Source organism: Silurus aristotelis, assembly GCF_946808225.1.
Source record: "Silurus aristotelis genome assembly, chromosome: 6".
NCBI classification, from domain to species: Eukaryota; Metazoa; Chordata; class Actinopteri; order Siluriformes; family Siluridae; genus Silurus; species Silurus aristotelis.
This window is the reverse complement of record NC_139579.1, coordinates 4686251-4709645: the sequence shown is the minus strand read 5'-3', so window position 1 is coordinate 4709645 and position 23395 is coordinate 4686251. Positions and strand designations below refer to the sequence as shown.

Genomic DNA, 23395 nt, shown 5'->3' with positions numbered 1-23395 from the left:
ACATCTCAGGTCTCACCACAGTCCTATAAACTTTCCCTTTCACTCTCGCAGAAGTAATTTAAGAATTAAAGTGAGTGATGTGTATTTATCCCTGATGAGCAGCCTGGGGGCGACTGTGGCAAGGAAAAACTCCCTTAGATGGTATGAGGAAGAAACCTCAAAGGGGAAGGCCATCCTCATTTGGGTGATATCAGGGGGGTGATTATAAATCTTACAGTAAAAAACTCTGGAGAGTGAGAACTAACATGAATGTTTGATTATGAGTTATGTCCTTTTTACAGTCTTATACAGTCAGTGAAAGAAAGAAAACTGCTCATTCCTGCATGAATGACAGAAACGCTAGTGAAGGACTCGACCTTTGAGGGTCTTATTGCATGCGTCATCCCACCGTGTCATCTGCATGGAAGAGAGGAGCTCTTCGCTCTGGAATAATAACTAAGCACTACTGCCACTGAATGCATGGCCTACGGATTTATTATTTATTAAGAAATCATAGCAATTAAAGAGACATGGTTTCAAGCATTGTCGCAAATACATTTCCTTTTTTTTTTAACCAGATCTTTAAAATACTGATTGGTCCACTGAAAAAACAAAAAAAAAAAAAAAAAAAAAAAAAAACGAAGAGCATTATAATATTACAATAATTATTTATTTAATAAAACAAAGGCAAAAAAAAATTACAATCCATCCACATACACACACACACACACACACACACACACACACACACACACACACACACACACACACACACACACACACAGAGACCAACAAAACAAAAGAAAATATTGTTCAAATTTCTTATCTCTGAGAAATATAAAGGCAAATATAAACCGTGAAAAAAGCAGTAGAAATGAGTAGTAATGATGCCCGATGCTCGGAACTGTAGAAAATGTAAATATGGACATATGTACAAACTGGATCGGGAGCTTTAAATGAGACTATGAAGGAGGATCGTCTCCGTGGATCGCCTTGTATTTGGCCATTTCTTCAGGAAAAACCTTCCCGAGCTCAGAGATGAGGAGACTTTTAAACTTCTGTAAAGAAATCAGAAGAGATATGAAGAGTTATGAAGGAGGTAAGAAGGCCGTGACGAATCGGCTGCGTACGATACTTCAGGCTAGAGATTTTTCAGAAAGTGAAATAATTGGTTGCCTCACCGTCATGGTGTCGATTTTTCCTTTCACCTGTTCGTTTTTCGCCAAGGCTCGCTCTAAACATTCTTTCGTGTAAAGCTGGGGATTGCGGCCCTGATCGATGTATCTATGGTGAGAGAATAAAAAACGTTGCACGTGCGAAATAAAAAAAAAAAGAAAGAAATATTAGGTTTCCATGCTGAAGGCTTTTACATGAGCGATAAGGGCCTTGCACAAGGGCCCAGCAGTGGGATTTGAACATGTTACCTTTGGATCTTCTCTTAAATCCAATGCTTTACCCACTGAGCTACAACCTCCAAACCTCCACCTACCACCTTCAGTTACCATGAAGAAAAAGATTCTCTGGTCTGATGTCAGCAGCCTTATTTCTACAGCTACTGTACAAATCCATATTATGGAAAGAAACAGTTCTATACAGATAAAAGACACTTTATCATTACTTCACGAAATAAAGGTCAGTCAATCTCAATAACTTAAAATGTATCCCCAAGTGCAGTCGCCTAAACCAATAAACGCTATGATAAAACTCTCATGAGGACCGTCCTGGAAAAGGAAAACCAAATCCAAGGCTACCTCTGCTGCAGAGGATAATTTTATTAGAATTAGCCCCAGGAACCGCTGATTTACATAAAAGCAAAAAGAAAATATAAAACAGGTTTTGGGTCGGTGAACACGTTTCTTTGTTTACTACATCATTCCATTTGTGTGCTTTCATAGTTTGTCTTCAGTATTACTGTACAATGTTGACAAAAAAATAAATAAATAAATAAAAAAATTGAGGGAGAAGGTGTTTCGACTAGTTTTCATGAAAAGAAAAAAAAAAAAAAGCATTGCATCATTAAGAGCAAATAATAATATAATATATAATTAATAGTATTTTTTTTTTTTTTTTTTTAATGTGTAAGTCTTAAGTGTCCAATAACGAATCTCAGCCATCCAGCTGATGCATTGGAAAGCTGACCCCTCCTCCCAGCCTTCACATTTCACACCCTAGACTTCCTGATTATTCATTCATTCAGTCAGTGGTGGACAGTAACGAAGTAAAATGTAATTCGTAAGTAGTTTTTTCACGTATCTGTACTTTACTCATGCATGTCCATTCGGGGAGACGTTTACTTTAACTTCACTAGATTTCAAAGTCAAATATTTTACTAACGTTTTACACAACTACAACCCGCAAAATTAGTCGAATCCAAATTAAAATGATGGATGGCAAAAAAAAAGGTCTAAAAATGGAAAGATAGATGACCCAGAAAAAAGAGGAAAGAAATAGGGGGAAACATGCAAAAGATAAAAAAGTGTGTACGCAGCTCTATCACTCGTTATTAGGATAGTAAAAGTTAATGCATTTAATGAAGCTAATAACTGTATATCACTGGGGTTATACTGTGTTGCCTGCTGTGCTTTTACACATAGAGCAACAATATTTCTTTTAGCTGCATAACATTATCATTTTTAGTATGTAGTTTATCAGAATTCCAGTCACAGTTACCAGTTCCAGCCTCACTAGTCTACTTAGATTGTAGTTAAACAGCACTTATTGATTTGGTTCCCTTTAATTGAGGTGATGTCATAAAGGTTTTCTGTGATTGTACTGAAAAGTTCCTGAACTGAGTTCAGTATGGAGAATCTCCAGCGCAGCTTAAAAGACTCATTTAAAAGACATATATTATAAGGATATAGATGTTGTATGTAAAGGAGTTTTATAGTTCTTAATTCTGAGAGTTTAAACAATTGTGCACAATGTATTTAATTGTGCAATAAATTTGTGGTGATATTTATACATAAAATGAACCTCTCAGAAATGTATCCTAATGCGTGGACTGCTCTGAGAATATTTCTTATTCATCCAGTGACGGTAGCTGAAGATAAATTTTTCAGGAGTATAATAACCCTTATAAAACCTCTGTCCATCCAGTTGGCCAAACAACATTTTTTTTTTTTTTTTTATGGAAAAAATTATCAGCTGACAAAATGTTTCTTGGAGTAACTCAGGTGTCACTCACTCAAATGCTTCCAGAGGTACGTGGATGTCATTAAGCTGTTGTCGGCATTTCTCAACATCTTGCAGTCCTGTGATCATCAGATTTCTGAAGAAAAAGCAAAAAAAACATCAGTGTTTTTAAAATGGGATCAAACACAGCTCATTTATGATGGGAGCAATTCATTCAGAAATGTGCCAACTCTATATATATATAGTGGCTTTTTTTTTACAATTTAAAAAATTTATTTAATAAAAAAAAGAAAAAAAAACCCTACAGACAAATCTAGAGAATGTTTGCATGTATTACTGATAACCATTTTTTCCCATGGATCAATCACTGATCATGGCTGTTCCCAGGGACCAATCACTGATCAAGTCAACAAAGTTCCTCCAGAACCCTGATGCTCCACACTAAACAACATAGAGCTACAACACAACACAACGCTACCTAAAGTGCATCGAGTGCAAACAATGCAGATGAAAAACTGTACAGACAGTACAGACAGTACAGACAGACAGACAGACAGACAACAGTACAGACAACACAAGACAATACACATAATACAAGAGTGCCAAACAGCCTCTCCTGAAGTCCACAACCATCTCTTTGGTTTTCTCAACGTTCAGAGACAGGTTGTTGGCTCCACACCAGGCTGGTAAATGGTGCACCTCCTCTCTGTATGCTGACTCGTCGTTCTTGCTGATGAGACCCACCACGGTCCTGTCATCGGCAACCTTGACGATATGGTTCGAGCTGTGCATTGCTACACAGTCGTGAGTCAGCAGAGTGAACAGTAGTGGGCTAAGCACACAGCCCTGAGGGGCCCCAGTGCTCACTGTGGTGGTGCTGGAGATGCTTTTCCCAATCCGGACTGAATGAGGTTTGGAAGTGGTCGTGGATTTTCTTTGCGTGTGCGCGCTTCGTCTCTCTGATGGCATGGGACAGATTGCTGTTTTTAAGGCCGTCTTGTCCCCTGCTCTGAAGGCAGAGTCTCTTTGTTTCAACAGCACACGCACTTTTGCAGTCATCCACGGCTTCTGGTTGGAGCGTGTAGTGATGGTCTTGGAGATGGTCACGTCATCAACGCACTTGCTGATGTAGCAGGTCACTGATGATGTGTACTCCTCCAAGTTCCAGGGACCAATACATTATTACAGCTGTTCCCAAGGACCAATCACTGATCACTGGTGTTTCTAAAGACCAATCACTGATCACCACTGTTCCCAAGGACTAATCACTGATCATTGCTGTTCCTAAACACCAATCACTTAACACCACTGTTCTCAGGGGCCAATCCATTATTACAGCTGTGCCCAAGGACCAATCACTGATCACTGCTATTCCCAAGGACCAATCACTGATCATCACTGTTCCCAGGGACCAATCACTGATCATCACTGTTCCCAGGGACCAATCACTGATCACCACTGTTTCCAGGAGACCAATCACTGATCACCACTGTTCCCTGGAACCAATCACTGATCACCACTGTTCCCAGGGACCAATCACTGAACACCACTGTTACCAGGGACCAATCACTGAACACTGCAGTTACTAAAGACCAATCACTGATCACCACTGTTCCCAGGGACCAATCACTGGACACCACTGTTCCCAGGGACCAATCACTGGACACTGCAGTTACTAAAGACCAATCACTGATCACCACTGTTCCCAGGGACCAATCACTGATCACCACTGTTCCCAGGGACCAATCACAGACCACCACTGTTCCCAGAGACCAATCACTGATCACTGCAGTTACTAAAGACCAATCACTGATCACTGCTGTGCCCACAATTTGGTTGGTGCACCATACAGCAACTTATAGCTAATATTTAAGCAATTATCAGCTACTTTCTATTAAAATATGTTGTCATTACTGACACAATGTTACATAATCAGTACTATTCTCTATTTTAGAGGATAATCATTGCCATTAGCTAGTAATCTTAAACAATGTAGCAATACTGCTTCTGTATGGTGAATACACTGCAGTAGGAAGTGTGTAGATGGTTTTATTGTATACTATAACGTTTATGTCTTATATCAGGAGAACATATAAACACATATATTTATATACACAGAGCTTACAGTTTCTGATTAAGTCCTGTCTGGCTGCTCGGTTGAAAGTCGCTGACGATGATTCCCAGCTGTCGTATATTTTCGATAAACTTCTCAAGATGCTCTTCGAGATTGTCAAACTTCTCGGCCATGTTTAGAATAAGCACAACCACACATTAAGGAGAAATTACAAAAAAAAAAGCATACAGCGTTCACCGTAAATAAAAGCGGAGTAGTTAAAAAGAAACGGCCTGTGAGCTTCTTCCACTTTCCGGCAGTGCGCGGGCGAATCTGGAAGCGGAACTCTGAGTTGTCCTGGTAACGTCAACGGAGTTCACGTAAAGCGTCTTGAATTGCCGCAAAGTGTCGTCAGGTTGAAAAATGAGCGAACAATAAGCGGGTATATCAAAACAAAAATACTTTTTAAAATAGAAATTGGGTTTTTTTTTTCTCGTAAGAAAAAAAAACTTTTTTGTTAGTCGTTTATTATTGGTAAATAATAATAATAATAATAATAATAAAAACGAAAACATTTTTTTTATTTTAATCCGCCTTTTTATATAAAACTGTATACATTAAAAATGTTAAACATTATACATTACTAACACGAACCGAACGATCTAAATAAAAAAAAAAATAAAGCCTTAAGGAATTTAAATGATCCAACTTACTTGGGAAAAAAATCCCAGTATAATAAAATAGAAGAAAAGACGACGGTCGTAACCAAAAACAAGCCTACTCCCTACGCATGCGCACTATGTAGTACACAACGTGAAAGTAACAAAGTGCACCAGAGTCGGATTTCGAGGTGGATTGGGATACAGCCGGGCCAGCTGCTGCATTGGAAAGCTCGACCCTCCTCCTCCCAGTCTTCACATTTCGCACACTAGACTTGATTATTCATTCCGCCCAGGTACAAGCGAGCAGTCAGGCAGTGCTGGTGCGTTTACGAGAGTGTGTGTGTGTGTGTGTGTGTGTGTGTGTGTGTGTGTGTGTGTGTGTGTGTGTGTTTGTGTGTGTGTGGGAGAGAGAGAGAGAGAGAGAGAGAGAGAGAGAGAGAGAGAGAGGTTGTCCGACCGGTTTACTGCAAGCGACATTACAGATCTGCGTTCAAGTCTGATCACAGCAGATCATATCTGGATTAACCCAGGAGGTGATCGGATCTATTTCAGACCTTAGATAATACTAATACTACTGATCTTAATAAGGAGAAGAAAAGGGAGAACAAGGTAAGTAATGTATCTTCTGCTTTGATCAATGCTCATGTTTAGACAATGAGAAGGTCTGCATGCTCCTGCAGCCATAATGACCTGACGCACTGATCTTCCAAAAAAACAAAAACAAATCAAGATCATCTACCATAACTATATTGACCGATCTTGTGTTGTGATTGCATTGCAGTCCTGTGAGATGATGCACTGAAAACAGGGGCTGCTCTCAGGCGCCCAGCGGTCATCATTCTCATCCTCAACCTCATCCTCATCACCATCCTCCTCTTCCTTCCATCGCCTGCAGTGGTGAGCACAGATCCTGGTGCATTGTGGTCACAATCACGTAACCACCGGGAGAGCTGCGGAATCCCCTCTTTTCCTTTTTTTTTTTTTTTTCTTCCCCTCTATCTCTGCCCCCCTTGAGATAAAAAAAAAAAAAAAAAAACAAGGACACCGCGATGGCGACTCTTCTGCGAAAGATCGGTCTGATCCGCTTGCACGATCGGGATACAGAAGATCCCAAGCACCACGCGAAAGGGACTAAGCAAGGGAATCAGAAAAACAGCACCAAGCACTGTCACGCGAACGAGACGAACATCTTAAGCACCCCCGAAATCAAGGCCAAGCGCTCGGACGTCAAAGACAAGGCTCCTGCTAAGGACAAGCCGAGCAAGGAGACCAAGGAGACCAAGGAGAGCAAAGAGAAGCAGCAGCAGACGGGAAGCGCGAAGTCGAGCGCGAGCTCCGTGCCGCCGCCGCCCCCTCCGCTCGCCCCCAACCGGCAGCACTGCGCGCAGGTGAGGACGCGGCGCCTCATGAAGGAGCTGCAGGAGATCCGGCGCCTTGGAGACGACTTCATCACGGTGGAGCTCGCCGACGACAACCTGTACGACTGGAACGTGAAGTTGCACCAGGTGGACAAGGACTCGGTGCTGTGGCAGGACATGAAGGAGACCAACACCGAGTATATCCTGCTGAACATCTCGTTCCCCGACAACTTCCCGTTCTCGCCGCCGTTCGTGCGCGTGCTCACGCCGCGGCTGGAGAACGGCTACGTGCTGGACGGCGGGGCGATCTGCATGGAGCTGCTGACGCCGCGCGGGTGGTCCAGCGCCTACACTGTGGAGGCCGTGATGAGGCAGTTCGCCGCCAGCCTCGTCAAAGGACAGGTGAGGAGCAATGACCTGCAAGATCTTTCACTTCTGCATGCTCCAAAAAACAATTCACCTAACTGATATGCATTTTTTTTATATCTGACGCGACTTTATATGATGCATATGGAAGGCTTTTTTTTTTTAAACCTTAAATGCAGAGATGTGATTTTTAAGTTTTAGAATAGCTATGTAGACTACATAAAGAAAACATGGCCTGTCTAAAAATAATAAATAGTTTATTTTTCCCTGTTTTTAATGTACAAAATGCAGAATATTGTCATTTCTATCACCAAAAGGAACAGGGATCGTGACTAGTCCTGTACTAGACATGAAATGTGCAGATGGATGTTTATATTTACTTTAGTATTCACTAAATATCACATTAATATACACTTAATTATTAAGTAATAGCAAGAATAGGTGAAATAATATTGTGTATTTTTGACATTCAGTAGAAATCAGTGATTGGTCAGTGTGAAGAAATTGATCAGTGATTGGTCAATGGGAGCAATGATGATCTGTTACTGGTTGTTGGGAACATTTGGAATGAGTGATTGGTTGTTTCTGAACAACAGTGATTAGTCATTAGGAATGATGTTGATCAGTGATTGGTTGTTGAGAGAAATAGTAATCAGCGATTAGTCAATTGGAGCAATGATGATCCGTGGATTGGTTGTTGGGAACAATGACGATCAGTGAATGGTGGTTGGGAACAATGATCATCAGTGATTTGTGGTTGAGAATAAAAGTAATCATTGATTGGTTGTTGGGAACAATATTAACCAATGATTGGCCGTTGGGGTCAATGATAATCAATGATTGGTTGTGAAAAGCCATAGCAAGTAGTGATTGGTCATCAGGAGCAATGGTGATCCGTAACTGGTTGTTGGGAACATTTGGAAAGAGTGATTGGATGTTTCTGAACAATAGTAATCAGTGATTAGTCATTAGTCATTCGGAATGATGGTGATTAGTGATTGGTTGTTGAGAGCAATAGTTATCAGCAATTGGTCAATTGGGGCAATGATGACCAGTGGTTGATTGTTAAAAGCAATAGCAATTAGTGATTGGTCATTGGGAGCAATGGTGATCAGTGATTTGTTGTTAGGAACAATATTAACCAGTGATTGGCCATTTGGAGAAATGGTGATCACCGATTGGTTGTTGAGAGCGATAGTAATTAGCGATTGGCTGTTGGAAGCAGTACAGATCTAGTGGATATTTTTTGGGAACGGTATTAATCAGTAATTGGCCATTGCTAGCAATGGAGATCAGTGATTTGTTGTTGGAAACAATAGTAATCAGTGTTGTTTTTTGAAAAACAGTGGTAATCATTGCTTGGTCGTTTAAAACGAAAGCGATCAGCGATCGGTTGGTGGGAAAATGGTGAGTTTTCGAGAGCCATATCTAGTGCAGGACAATCTCTAACGTCTACTCAAAAAGTCACGTGGCTTTTATTTTCTACATTATCCGGATAGAGGGATAAAAAAAAACCCATCAGCATCACTAAGAAAACGGTGTTGCAAGTTTGTAGATTCTACTGTTTTTGTTTGTATCCCACTGTCACGTGATGTGTTGCTTTGGATTTTTGCGAGTAAAGACAGAATTATATTGTTTATCCCAGCTGTCTTAAAGAGGAGGAAGGACAGCGTGTGCTTCGGCGTTAGCAGGCTCGTGTCTACACTGCATTGTTTATGCCATCTGCTATTGAAGGTTGTTTTTAGTACAGATGTGACCGTGCTTTAGATTTGTACCTCTATAAAATCATTCAAGGTGGATAATTGGGGGGGGTTAAGGACCACTGATGTATCTTTTTAAAGCTTTACTCCAGAAAAGATCTCCTTGAGAGTGACACCCCAGGGACAAAGCATATATTGTCTCTAGAAGCTGAAGCTCCTCATTTTATAGGTGTTGCGACTACAAGCTCATTTACACCATCTGTCTTACTTAAGAAGACAAAGAGCGGCCATATTGCAGATTCACAGATTTAGTCGTTTCACAACTTCCTCGGTTTTATGAAAAGCCTAAAAAAGATGATTAAAGACGGGTTTAAATATATTTTACTTCATGTATAATTACAACAATATCTCATAAGAACAAATATATTGCTAGCTTGCTGCTTGAATATGTCCCGAACAATTCAATTAACACTTTTTATTAATTGATTTATTATTATTTATTCATTTACATACTGCAGCTTTAATGCTACAGCGTGCAGATGGAGGATTTGTGCTGCACTGACTTTCGAAAACGAATGCGACATGCACTTTGGAAGGCAGGCGAAAGATAGGGGGAAAGACGCTGACGTCTTTCTTTGAAGGTGTTAAAAAAAAAATTTTATTCTCGCCTTCATTGCCTCAAGCATTCAAGGGCAATTACCAATCCAGACAGTGCTGACGCAACAGAGTCCTGCAGGAGCTAAAACTGAGATATGGCACTGCGTTTTTTTTATTACAAAGGTTAATAATGAGCTTTTTTTTTTAGCTTAATGACCTTTCTTCTGCAGACGTTATTTACAATAATTATACAAGAGCTTACGCTTTCTATGCTTGGCTTTGTTGTGTAGAATCTGTTGCTTTATTCTTCTAAACGAATCACGAAAACGACGCTGTGGTACGCCGAGCTCGTAAATATGATTATTTGTCTGGAGTCCTCTGTGGCTTTATGGCTATGGGGTATAATTTGATGAATCTGATTGAATGCTGTAGAGCCCGAAACTTTAATAGGGAATTTTCTGTCCTGCACGAGCAAGGGCTCTTTGATGATCAAAGGGAAAAAGAAAGCGGCGTTAGAATTCCGGAACAGAAAGTCGCCATTGATCTCGCGTTCGCTTGAAAGACAGCGGCGTAGCTTTGATTTTTCACGTCTTGTCGTTTCCGCACTTAGCCAAGACGGAACATGAAAAATTAGGGCGTAAGATTTTTCCTGAAAAGCATTAATACTATGGGGGTTTTTTTTCTTCATTGTTTTTTTGTCGACCCTCAGCACTTTGATGATGTTTATATGAGAAGAATCAGAAGTTTTTAATGATTACAATTTTAAAATATAAGGACCGTATTTGGAAATGTATTCGCTTCCATCTGCACGTACTCAACATGGCTAAAACACACGTCCTGTATTCTATGCTACACCTCCATGTGGGGCGATACAGAGGTTAATAGAAGGGGTGGGATAGCACCATGTGACATCATGGCATAAAATGAGCACCATCATTGTCACACTCGTACTGTTCTAGACCATTATACGTACTAACTAGGTTTCAATAAAATTAATATAAATTCCAACTTTTGCGTCTTTTTTCATCTATGTACTGGATTTATTGAATTTGTGAATGTATTCGCTTTGAGAAGCAGCTTATGAGAACCATCACGATGACGCCATGATGAGCATGGTGCTTGCATGCCTTTCACATACACTATGTTTAAAAAAGTATTGGGACACCTGACTTTCCCAGTTATATTTGCTTCTATTCGCAAAGTAGAAGGCTCACATTTGTATAGGAGGTCTTTGGATGTGGTAGCATGAAATGTTCCATACACTTGAGCTAGGAGACCCGAACCTGTTCCAGCATGACAATGTGTACAAAAAAAACTCCATGAAGATATGTTTTACATGGGTTGGAGTGGAAGATCTCCTGCTATAGAGCTATAAACCCTATTGAACACCTTTGGGATGAATTGGAACACTGACTACTCCAGGTCTCCTCAATACCTTGACTTTACTAAAACTGGTGTCTGAATGAGCACAACTCTCCACAAGCACACTCCAAAATCTAGAGCAACATCTTCCCAGAAGAGTGGAGGGTATTATAAGAGCGAAATGGGACTAAATGTGGAATGCGATGAGCAAAAAGCACATAACGTACTTACGACCAGGTGTCCGCATACTTTCGGTAATATACTGTATAACAACACTTAAAAAAAAATTATTATTATGTGTTGCGTTCACCAACATGCGAATTTCGTTTTAGAACGAGCGCATTGATACCAACCTCTCAGCTAGGACTGTGGTCAGAGCTGAATTCTGACCAATCAGATTTGCGAATTCAGCAGCACTAGGGCATAAGCAGCAAATCCCTGTACGCCTCAAGTAGGTTATATAACAACTGCAGCTTTACACAATGCATCTCCATGCATTGACCGATCTTTATTCAGAGGATTACCCATCTGGGTTTTCTCAGAGGTGCTCGATACAAACCCGAACCAGCACTGGTGGTGCTGCAGGACATAAGCAGCAGCCAAACTTTAAACGATCCATTCCCATTATCCTCTGCCTCTCACTACCTTGGCAAGATAGAGTTCTGTGTGGCTTGATTAAGGTTTAGCTAGACCTCTTTAATCCAGAAATCACAGGCTTTTGTGAGCAGAATCGGGATTCTCTCCTCTATGTGAGTGCACTGAGTTACTTCTGGGCCATTACACTCTGAGAGCCTGTAGCGATCGAGCTATTTTGGTCTCTTATATCAGAGCTGGCATGGGTATGACCCAGGCATTGCACATTGCTGTGCTGCCTCACACAAGCACACACACACATACTTTGTTAACTCATAAGCTTTGCACATCGATTAGTACAAGCTACAGAGTGCTGCTTAAAATATAATTGCTGTTCATTCCTTTCTGAACGCTGCTTTCGATCGTCTCGAGGGTCGTTCCCGAAGCAAAACTACGGAAGCTTTTTTTTAAGCGAATCATTAAGGTGACATCTTGCAAAGGGTAAAAGCTTATAGATAAAAGCTTGAACATGGTGCTAGGTTTATCAGTAATGATGTAAATATGAAAAAAAAAAAAGGCAAATGATTAAATAAAACCAAATGTTCTTTCTCCAGGAAACTCTCCAGAAAGATGCAGCTCTACCTCTGCCATGTTAATCTATATTCTATGACTCTCACAACACGCCTCCGTAGTGAGACGTCATATTCACGTAGCAGCAGTGATGAAACTAACCTCGCTAACGAGGAGAAATCAATCTGCATATAAAATATCAGTCACAAACAATTGGTCACTTTCTAAACAATAAAACCATAGCACGTATACTAATAATTAAATCGTTTTTTTACCGATGCAAATATGTTTAAAAACGATGCATCATGACGAATGCCAACTTCGATTTGTCACATTGTTAACTTTTATGCCGATGCGAATCTTACCGTCCCTAATATACATAAATAAACAGTTTTTACAATTCTTTCATGTTAGCCAATTACCGTAATTTCCGGACTATTAAGCGCACCCATATATAAGTCGCACCCACTGGATTTTACAAAGATTTTTATTTTGAACATAAATAAGCCGCACCTGTCTATAAGCTGTCTATGTTTACACTGAAACTAATGAACTTTACACAGGCTTTAATTAAAGACAGTGTCTGTTACACGGCTTGTATCTAAACAGTAGCCTACCAAGAAAGTCATTGTTCACTGTCTTCCTCCTGCCTTTAACAACAATTTCTCTTGAGAGTTTATCTTTTGGCCTCGTCGTGCTTTTAAAAATCACCATCGGTGAAGCTTTTCTCCTGATGCTGTGCAGCTCAGAACACAGGTAAAGTGTGTTTTCATGCCCGGTTGTTTTCAGCGTGACGAATGATTCGCATTTCCTGTAGACAGTCCGTGTGAGCGGCAGGTCAAACGCCAGAGGACCCTCATCCATATTTATGATGTGGTGCGGCATCTGATTTATTATAAAGAGTTTCATTGGTTCACCTGAACCCGTTCGGCAATGTTATTAGTCTAATGTTATGGGGATCAGTTTTTTGGCTTTGAAGTTTGTGAAACCGGGAAAAACCCAGGAAAAATCCATAAATTAGCCGCTTCATTGTTTAAGCCGCGTGGTTCAAAGCGTGGAAAAAAAAAAGTAGCGGCTTATAGTCTGGAAAATACGGTATATGCATCCCTTTTTAATTTTCTAAGCAGGGATGTAACTGTAGCTTCACAAATAATACCCCTGCAATATAAAGGCAATGTTCTATTTGTTTCCTGGAACAACCAGACTTCAAAAAAACTCTTTATTTTCGCAAAGGAACGTCGATTTGGCATCTTATTAGCAAAATCCTCCTCAGGTTTTTGTACTTGTACTTCCCTTTCATCTTTTATTCGTATTCGTCTTTAACTTGGGCTTCAATCAATGAAACTCAGACGAGCCAAGGCAACGGAATCACGACTCGTTCTATACCAGACGTCTGGGCTTTTACACATAGAGAACTCATAGAATCACAGATGTAGTGTCCTGCATTAGCGCTGGCATGGTTACAAGGTCTGACCTTGTGCGTCTCATCACTGCCATGTAACTGTCACAAACACTGAGTGGAATGTGTGTCTAATAAATCAAGTCTATTTGTCCCACTTAGACCGATTTATGCTGCGTAGTGTATATTTCCATAGAGGTCCCCTGGTGGTCTAGTGGTTAAGATGCAGCGCTCCGACCGCTGCGACCCGGGTTCGATTCCCGGTCAGGGAACCATCCCCAGCCACTCTTAGTGCCGGTCCCAAGCCCGGATAAATTGGGGAGGGTTGCGTTAGGAAGGGCATCCAGCATAAAACATGTGCCAAATCAAACGTGCGGAGGATCCGCTGTGGCGACCCCTAACGGGAGAACCCGAAAAGAAAGTTTTAGTGTATATTTCCATACTTCTGCTGATTGATGAGACTGTTATTAACGTTGCTACCGTTTCATCGGCATGTCATCAAGTAGGTCATGTTATTGGATCAACATTCGCCTAATGTAATCAGCGCTGACCTACTCCTAATCCGGTTCAGACGAGAAACTGCGTGGCTCTGCAGTTCAGTTTAATAAATGTGAGACCAGGTCTGGAAACGTAAAGCAGAATATTGTACTCATTTACTAAATATAAATGCAGTATTGAGTTCGGAACACTGTTACTAGCTAGCTAATGAAAAGAAATGTGGTCTATATTTTTTTAATGAATTCTGTCTGATGTTTCATCTCAAAATCTACATTTCGAAGGAAATATTTCAAGCCAGCTATGAGCTTGTTTTGCTGTTCAGTTTGATTGTGTGTATGATTGTGGGATCAGATTCAGCAGTGGGATCCAGAAACATGTTCTGATTCGATATATGATGTTCGGATATAAATTGTAAATGGAACAGAAGTGTGTAGAGAAGAAACGATAAATTTTTTCACAATTCCAATACTAAAACTCCATTTCATCATCATCATTTTTACTGATTTATCAGTACAATCATTTCATTAGTCTGTTCTCTTTTCTTTTTTTGTTTCTTCTGACATCACAGCTAGCATGAAATCATCTCTCACATGTCCTAGCTGGATGTGACAATCAGGTGATTTGCATTGATTGTCAATTGTCGATATCATAGAGAATGCAGTGGAATTGGTGCGATTTAAGATTAATCGATTGTATCTTGTGGAGGTTTTCAACCCTTTGAGTTGCTCACTATTGTCATGGTAACTTCCTATTATTGATATTAATATTATCACTATAACTATGTAGGTTACTTCACCAGTACTGGATTAAATACACAAACCATGTAGTTAATTTAAAGTAGAGCTACACTATGTAAAATATGACTCCAGTAAAAGTGTCCCTTTAAACGTTCACTTGAGTAAATGACTTCAAATGTACTCAAGTATCCAAAGTTATATCATTTATTATGGCAATAATGTTCCGATTATCATTTATGTCACGAGACTTAATCAACTTATGTGAAAAGACTCAAATGTGACTCTCAGCATAACGATCTATTAATAGAATGATATTAATGAGTCAAACACTGATTGATGTCTATTCAAATGATCATGAGCCCAAAACCTTTCAACTTCTTAAAAAAATTGCACAATTAAGGCCACGGGTGTTGTGTTTCTTTCGTCATTTATTCATCTCAAAATGTTCTGTTTGCTGTTGAACTGATAAATAGACACCACCAAACGGCAAACAATACAAGTTTAAAACCCCGACCCCTAAATGGTGGTTTGACCAGTTACGTTTTTAATTGCTCATAAGTACAAAAAAAAAGATTTCGCAACCTGTACTTTTCATGAACTTTATTTTACTTGAGTAAAAATAAAGATAAAAGATAAAGTAGTTAAAGTAAAAGTCTCCCCGAATTAAAATACTTCAGTAAAGCTACTTAATAAAGTAATAAAATGACATTTATTCGTTACTGTACTTCCGTATACTTTTTTGAACTACAAGCAATTCAGTGACGCTTAATACTAAATTTGTTGCAGAATTCGATACAATTTCCAGGCCAGTATTTTTTGCTGAAACTCAATCGATATCAAAACTAACTATCCGATCTGTGTCATGTCCAGAACATCCTGAAAAGAATCCAAACGCCTAACTTGTATTCTCCATACCTTCCTACACTATGTGGGTCAGAGCAGTATTCAATATTTTACAAGGCGCACGCATTTCCAAGCTCGCTATTCATTACCGAGTGAAATCATTGCCCTTTATTGTGTTGCCTTTTCTTAATAAATGATCGAGAACGGGGTCACATTTTCCACTGGCGTCGCTCTTACACCACTTTGTCTCTATTACACCTGGGGATCGGATTAAAACCGCGACATGGCAGCGTTTAGAATTACGCCTTAGAAGTAGCTTTTCTACCCTAAACTCTCCATTTATGAACCCGAATGACCTGTAAGACATTGTGTACTCTTTACTTAGACTTCAGTCACAAGTCAAACACTATCGATATCTACATTTACTGTAACGTTCTCATCTGGTTCACATTGGAGGAAAAGTGAAGGATGAGACGCAAAAGGGACGTTTAAAGATACTCAGAGTGTCCGTGAGCGTAGCAGGTGTAAGCCGAGAGTAGTGTTTTGCTTCAATGCTCATTCAAGTCAGGTGTTAAAAGGGGCCAGTGGCAGCAGATTAGTTTACTCGGGATCATTAGCTCTTCTCCATGACGATGTTGTGTTTAATTGGTAGACGATCTCAGCTGCAACATTTGCGGATACTTATTTATCCAAATAGATGGAAACGTTCGGAGCTTGCTGTGTGAATATACACTATATAGACAATGGTTTGTGGACATCTTATTCTACATTTAATCCCCATTTGCTCTTGTAATAACCTCCACTCTTCTGGGAAGATGTTTCACTAGAGTGTGGTTGTAAAGATTTGTGCTCATTCAGCCACAAGGTGTTCAATAGGGTTGAGGTCAGCGCCCTACATATAGCAGACCTGTCAAGATCTTCCACTCTAAACCATGTAAACCATATTTTCATGGAGCTGGCTTTGTGCACAGGAACACTCTCATGCTGGAACAGGTTTAGGTCTTCTAGTTCAAGTGAAGGGAAAATTTTCTGTCACGGCATTCAAAGGCATCCGATACATTTGTGTACCTCCTACTTTGTGGTAGTTTAAGGATGAACCATAGCGTCCTTTTTTTAAAATCTAGTTACATTTAGTGTTTGTGGAATAAGTTCGATCCTGGTATTGCATGCAAGTAAACAAGACTACCTCAGAAAAAAATCACCACAAAAAAAGCTCTCCGCTAATCCAGAAATAGCGAATCGCTACTAAGCTATTTAGCTGTGATGTAGGTGAATTTGTTAAGATAAATTCCAGTTAACCGTTGCATTTAAAGTGCCAGAGATCGAGTATTGATGTGCAGTATTGCTCAGGGGGGTGTTTAAAAGAATGACATCAGACAAACAGGGTAACAAAACCCTCAACTGGAATCTGTAGTCTGGAAAGGAGTCAGATTCCTTTAAAATTAGATGAAATCACCTTTGTTTTTGCTCTTATTCACTCGGTCTCTCACTTTGTCTAACGGCAAATGTGTTGAAGTCTTTTTTATAGAGAGAAAAAATATATAGAAATTATAGGAATATAGGAATTATAAAGGTTTGAATGTAAATTGTGGGTTTTGACTGGTAATTTGTTGCCTTTTATTGGAAGCATGTTACATATTAGATGGACAAAAATACCGTATTTTTCGGACTATAAGCCGCTACTTTTTTCCCACGTTTTGAACCCCGCGGCTTAAACGACGAAGCGGCTTATTTATGAATTTTTCCTGCGTTTTTCTCGGTTTCACAAACTTCAAGCCAAAAAACTGAGCCCCATAACATAAGACCAATAAAATTTCCGAACGGAAACGAAAAAACACACCTCACCTGTGTTCTGAGCTGCACGGCATCGGGAGAAAAAAAGTTTTTTTAAACGCACGACAATGCCAAAAGAAAAACACCCGAGAGAAATAGTTGTGAAAGGAAGGAGGAAGACAGTGAACAATGACTTTCTTGGTAGGCTACTGTTTAGATACAAGCAGTTGTAACGCGTTGAGTCTGGGTAAAGGGAGAGCTCGCTAACTCCAGTTACAACAGAAATCATATAAGCACAGACAGGTTTCCAAAACTCTTGCTTTTTTTTTTCTTGGCAACAGCGTTACGAGTTAGTCAAATAAACTTAGAAATGAGCATCAGAAAATAATCAGGACATATTCCTCGGTCTTGCACACCTGCAGTAATACCGGCAAAATGCGGCGGCAGGCTATTCCCAAAATGCCGCTCTGCTCTTAAAGGAGCCACAACATATTTCACCTGTTACACCGTGTAATAGACACTGTCTTGCGTTAAAGCCTGTGTAAAGTTTATTAGTTTCAGTGTAGACACCTGCGGCTTATAGACAGGTGCGGCATATTTATGTTCAAAATAAAAATCTTTTTTTATGGGTGCGCTTAATAGTCTAGAAATTACGGTACTAGAAAAGCTTCCAAAGTCAGTGTGTAAATTTGTCTAGAAAGAAATATATAAAATCCTGTGAAAATTCATCGACACTTTTTGACCAATCAGAATCGAGAATTCAACTACGGCCCTAAGCAAACCTGTATATTTTACAGCATGTGAATGGTGTACTGTGTCGGAATTGCGTCATTGTGGTATGTTTCGTGACAATATTTCGTCATATTTGGTCAGATCGTATCCTGTCTATCGGATAGAAACAAATCGGTAAACTGGATCCAGACCGTGTCTGCTGTTCTTGTGTCTGCTGTTCTTGTGTCGTACAGCAAAATCCTGTGTGTTAAGTTTAAGTGGTTCGATTTATAAGAGTTGCCTGTTATTCGTCCCATCCCTTGTTTTTGCAGTAAGAAAGATTTATAATATAAGTCCTTTTAAATGCCAGGTTTTGGGTTCTGAAGTGGCACAACTGAAAAGTGGTCAGTCTATCATCGGGAGATTATGTCCAGATCCTTTTCAGTAAACCGTGACAAAGAGCCAAGAGAGCAAAACTGGCTGCTTTTCAGGGTATTACGCTTTTTGTTCAGACACCTTTTTAATATAGTAGAACCTGAGTGACAAGAACGAAGAATATTACTTTTACAGGATTTGGCAGACAGAGCGACTTTCTATCTATATATATATATATATATATATATATAACTGAGCAAATATGGGTTAATGGCTTTGCTGAATGGCCCAGCGGTGGAAGATTGGTTCCCAACCTTCCACTCAGTAGACCAATGTTTTAACTACTGACTCGTTTTCTCCTCCGCTCGAGTGAGAGTAATTGAATAATCGTAACCGTGCGTTCATGTATGTAAAAGGGGGCGGATAGCACTTTCAGGCGAATGTAAGATACAGCAGGTGGCTACACAAGAACTAAAGCATAGCTTTCCTATAACCAGCGTTTGTCTTGTTTCTTTTTCTGTCCCCTCCCCAGGGTCGGATCTGCAGGAAAGCGGGCAAATCCAAGAAAGCCTTCAGTCGCAAGGAAGCTGAAGCCACGTTCAAGAGCCTCGTGAAGACCCACGAGAAGTACGGCTGGGTTTCTCCTCCCGTTTCCGACGGCTGAGAACGTACCGTCTCTACGTCATCCCCTTACCCTTCTCCACACAGCTTTCTCCAGTTTCTCCCCTCCAAACATCCTTTTTTTTTAAAAAAAAAAAGAGGTATCATCTCACATCGTATGTCGATGACACTTCATTTGGTCGTCTGCCATTCCTCACTAAGGTGCCATGGACCACTCGCTCGCCATGACATCACATTTCGGAACAATGAATGGATTCTACTGATGTGTCTGCTTGAAGGAAATCTTGGGGAAAGTTATTGGGACAGGCCCAAAACCCTCACGCTGACTCTGTCTGTACCTCTTGATCGCTCTATACCTCTCTGTGTTTATCGGTGTGCTCACGTCAATCCTTTTTTCCTCCATCTCTTCTTCTTCTTCTTCTTCGTTCACCGTTTTGAAGACGACGACGCATTGCACTGAACGCCATCAGACTTTCGTTCATTTAAATTGCATTGTACGAATTTTAATAGCAAGGCAGATGGGTGCAGTACATTTAAGATCTGTTCTTCTGCGACTGCTATTTCTTTTTTTTCTTTTCATGGTTTCAATGCAACATGAAGATTGTAATTTATGTGGAGCTGTGCTCTCTCTTTCTCTTTCTCTCTTTCTCTCTCTATGCGCGTGGCTAAATTTAGACATCACTGTGTTGCATAGCTGGTGATCGATTTCTCGTGGAGATGATAACAAAAAAAAAAAAAGAAAAAAAAAAAAACACTCGTTGCTTATGCAGAGGTACTGTAAAGATTAAAGAGTGGTAGTGAGCCATTCTTGCTAATCATTATGATCATTAGTATTAACCCCTTTTTTTTTTTTTTTTTCCCCTCGGAGAAGACCAAAAGCTTCGACGATGTTGATACCAGATGGCAGAACTGAATGTCAGAGTCCCGAAGCACGAGTGTGCGTGCGGTGTGTACGCAGTAGGAGCAGATCCACGTCCGTGATGAGGTTTAAAAATGTGCATGAGCCTTTTATTTATTTATTTATTATTTATATTTTCTTTTCGTTCTTTTGCAAGAATCTGGTCAGGGTTTTTTTTTTCTTCTGAGCGAGACAATAGAAATAATACAATCGGAGACAGAATGTACTGGTGTGTGGTTATGCTGACAGTGAGACATGCCCCGGTTCTCAGTGCACGGGCGGCAAAATGTCTAACGACTCAGGCCTCAGCTTCAATCACATTAAAATAATCAGTCTGCGTCGTCTTTTTTTCTTCTTGTAACCGCAGACTGATAATAGAAGGCTAATTAAAATGGAGCGTAAGGGGAGGGGTTGTTTGTTCAGCAGTGTGTATTGGTATTTATTGACCGCCTCGACAAATACCAGCGTTAATTCTGAACGCAATCAGACACGACGTCTTTAGGAAGTAGGGCATTTATAGGAACACTCTGGTTTTGCATATTAATATTTAGATCATTGGTTGATTACGTCAGTCAATTTTTGCTTTGTTTAGCGGTTTCCTTTGTCGCCCCCCATTGCCGTTTGGTCACCTGCTCGTAGTGGCGCTATTGGAAATCATGCCGCATTCGATTTACTTGAAGTTGAAATGACTTGTTTTACTTTGGATTTGCATTTGAGATACAAAGTGGAGAAAAAAAGCATCTACGCCTTTAGCAGCCAGACAACATCTAAAATACACTTTTAGACAGAGGGTTTTCTTCGTTTTTTCAAGTTATGTCAGACGTCAGAAACAATTTACTCATGTTCAACAAAAATCCTCACTTCATCACAATAGAGTGAATAGTCAGTCCAGCTCTCTCGTCATCTGCACACTGTATTCGAACATAATTAGATTAGATTAGATTAGATTCAGCTTTATTGTCATTGTGCAGGGTACATATACAGAGCCAATCAAATGCAGTATATGCAGTATTATACAAAAGTCTCAAATAAAAAAATCGAAATACGCTGTTTTAGGTCTTAAATGATATTAAACGAGTCTTCATTTTCCGACGTTCACGCTACCTCTAACGCTCACTGAAACGTTTTCTCTGTTTCGCGAGTCCAAATACAATTCGATGTATTACGACTACAAATGAGACTAACATGCAACAGCCAATCAGCTTTCTGTTATGAGCACGAATCGCTCTTAGATTGTACCAAGCATTGGATTTAACATTTATTTTTTTATTTTTTTATAGCTACGATGAAGTGCAAGTTTAGCGATACTCTGCGTGAACAAAATGAACGTGTGTGCATTTTTGACGTGATTTCGGGCTTTAAATTCATTCTCACCGGTCTTGAAAAGATCTTACAAAATTCAACTTTGTGAAACCTGCAGAAACCCTGTTAAAAAATAAAACAGCAAATCATGAGTTGTTAAACAAAGGACATTTTGTACAGCACCAACCAAGAATCCATTAAGACCTCACAGATATTTTCGTATAAACCTGCTGAAGTTGTTTGAGCCCGGAGTTCTCCTTTTTAACGAGTTCTTCATACGACGGATTGAGTGTGAAAGGAGCCAGCGTGTCTTTTACATCTCGTATGTCCTGGTTTATATGACTGCATGCTTTGCATCAGGCAAAAAGCCTGATTATAGCCCCTGGTGCATTGGAGGAACATTAAATGTCATGCGGGAAGCTGCTAATTAACATGACATTTGACCGAAAAAAAAGGAAAGTAATTCTAGGCGGATAAATTCTAGACACTTTAAGCTTGACGATGCCCTTTCAGGCAGCGTGATGCAGGTTCAGAACGTGACTCAGACCGTCCACGCGTCGGATCGTCGCCCGAGTGCACAGGCTCTCAAATGATTCAGTTCAGGCCTGTCGTGTCGAGACAAGATCTGAGCCCAGATGTGTTTTCTTTCTTTTTTTTTTTTTTTTTTTTTTACTGTTTGTTCATGTCAAGGCAAAGCTCGAGGATTCAGAATCAGAAATGAAAGTGTTGATTGGTTCTTGCTCACATTTGTTTTTTTTCTTTAGTTTTTCTAGCATCATTTACAAAATGCAACAAAATAGATATGTACAAGTGCATTAAAGCAATTCGAAGTCAATGCCTTTAATTTGTGGATTTTGACTTAACGATGTGTGTATCGCAGCAGGGATTCAAAGCATCATTACGCTACTCGTGCGTCCCGACTTACTCCAGCCTTTCTTTTTTTCTCTCCCCATCCGGTAGGACATCTCGTCCACGCTCTTGGTCTTCTCCAGTCTCCGTTTGGACAGTCCTTCTTTTTTGAAAAAGTGCTCGTGTGTATAAACAATGACTAATTAACGCGATATCTCGAACGTGGATGTTTGCCGGCTTTAAGAGCATTCTTTTGTGATATAGCCTAGACTGGTAGATTGCAGACACTAACTGAGTTAAATGTCCAAACAAGTGAGATAGACAATTGTATTATATCTGCATGTGGTCTGTGATTGTTTAGCTAGCGTTTTTTTTTTTTTTAGAGAAAAGCCAGAAAAATATGGAGAAAATATGAAAAAAAAAAAAGAATTATTTTCCCTGTTATTGTCCTTTTTTGTTTGTTTGTTTGTTTTCATTAATGTCTAAAACGTCAGATTGTGTTATATGAATGTTTTGTGTTTTAATTTATTTGTGGTTTGCCAAAATGACGATTCGGAAGCATGTTGCAGGTATTGTCACTGATTCCAAAAAAAAAAAAGATACGAATTGAAGGAAACGCCTGATTCGGTGTAGTGATCTCAGGCTCCAGCGTGGAAGGATGAAACCGAGGGACGAATTGTTCTTTTCAAGACTGCACAAGCGACATCACAGGACACGATGGGAACAAAACCAAACAGGAATGTGCAATAAATGCTGTAGGCTTATTCAAACCTGCACCTCTGTTTTGTGTTTGTGTTGATTCGTCCTGATCGTTCAGCACTGGTCAGTAGAATTTTGTGGTAGACCTTTACAAGGTCTTGCATCTGTGATATTGGTTCTACACACTTCAAATGTTCAGGATTGTGCTTATGCTCACTGATAAATCCTGGAGTCCATGATCGCAGTGATATTTAGTCATGGGTTGAGGCAAAACGCAAGCTAACACTTCATAATCAACTTGATTGATATGCTAGTCAGATCAATCTTTAATGCAAGTG

General features: G+C 39.9%; 2 protein-coding genes across 2 annotated transcripts; one reads left to right on the top strand and one right to left on the bottom strand.

The window, feature by feature from the left end:
• Window positions 1-456: 456 nt before the first annotated feature.
• med10 (mediator complex subunit 10) lies at window positions 457-5710 on the bottom strand. Its single transcript, XM_083544454.1, has 4 exons — window positions 5237-5710; window positions 3164-3247; window positions 1161-1263; window positions 457-1037 (listed from the first exon to the last, which is right to left on the bottom strand). The coding sequence occupies exons 1-4, from the start codon at window positions 5356-5358 to the stop codon at window positions 942-944; spliced, it is 405 nt and encodes a 134-aa protein (XP_083400580.1). The 5' UTR covers window positions 5359-5710; the 3' UTR covers window positions 457-941.
• A 108-nt stretch (window positions 5711-5818) lies between these two features.
• ube2ql1 (ubiquitin conjugating enzyme E2 QL1) lies at window positions 5819-23134 on the top strand. The gene is made up of 3 exons (XM_083544419.1): window positions 5819-6435; window positions 6608-7586; window positions 19221-23134. The coding sequence occupies exons 2-3, from the start codon at window positions 6876-6878 to the stop codon at window positions 19350-19352; spliced, it is 843 nt and encodes a 280-aa protein (XP_083400545.1). The 5' UTR covers window positions 5819-6435; window positions 6608-6875; the 3' UTR covers window positions 19353-23134.
• The last annotated feature ends 261 nt before the right edge of the window (window positions 23135-23395 follow it).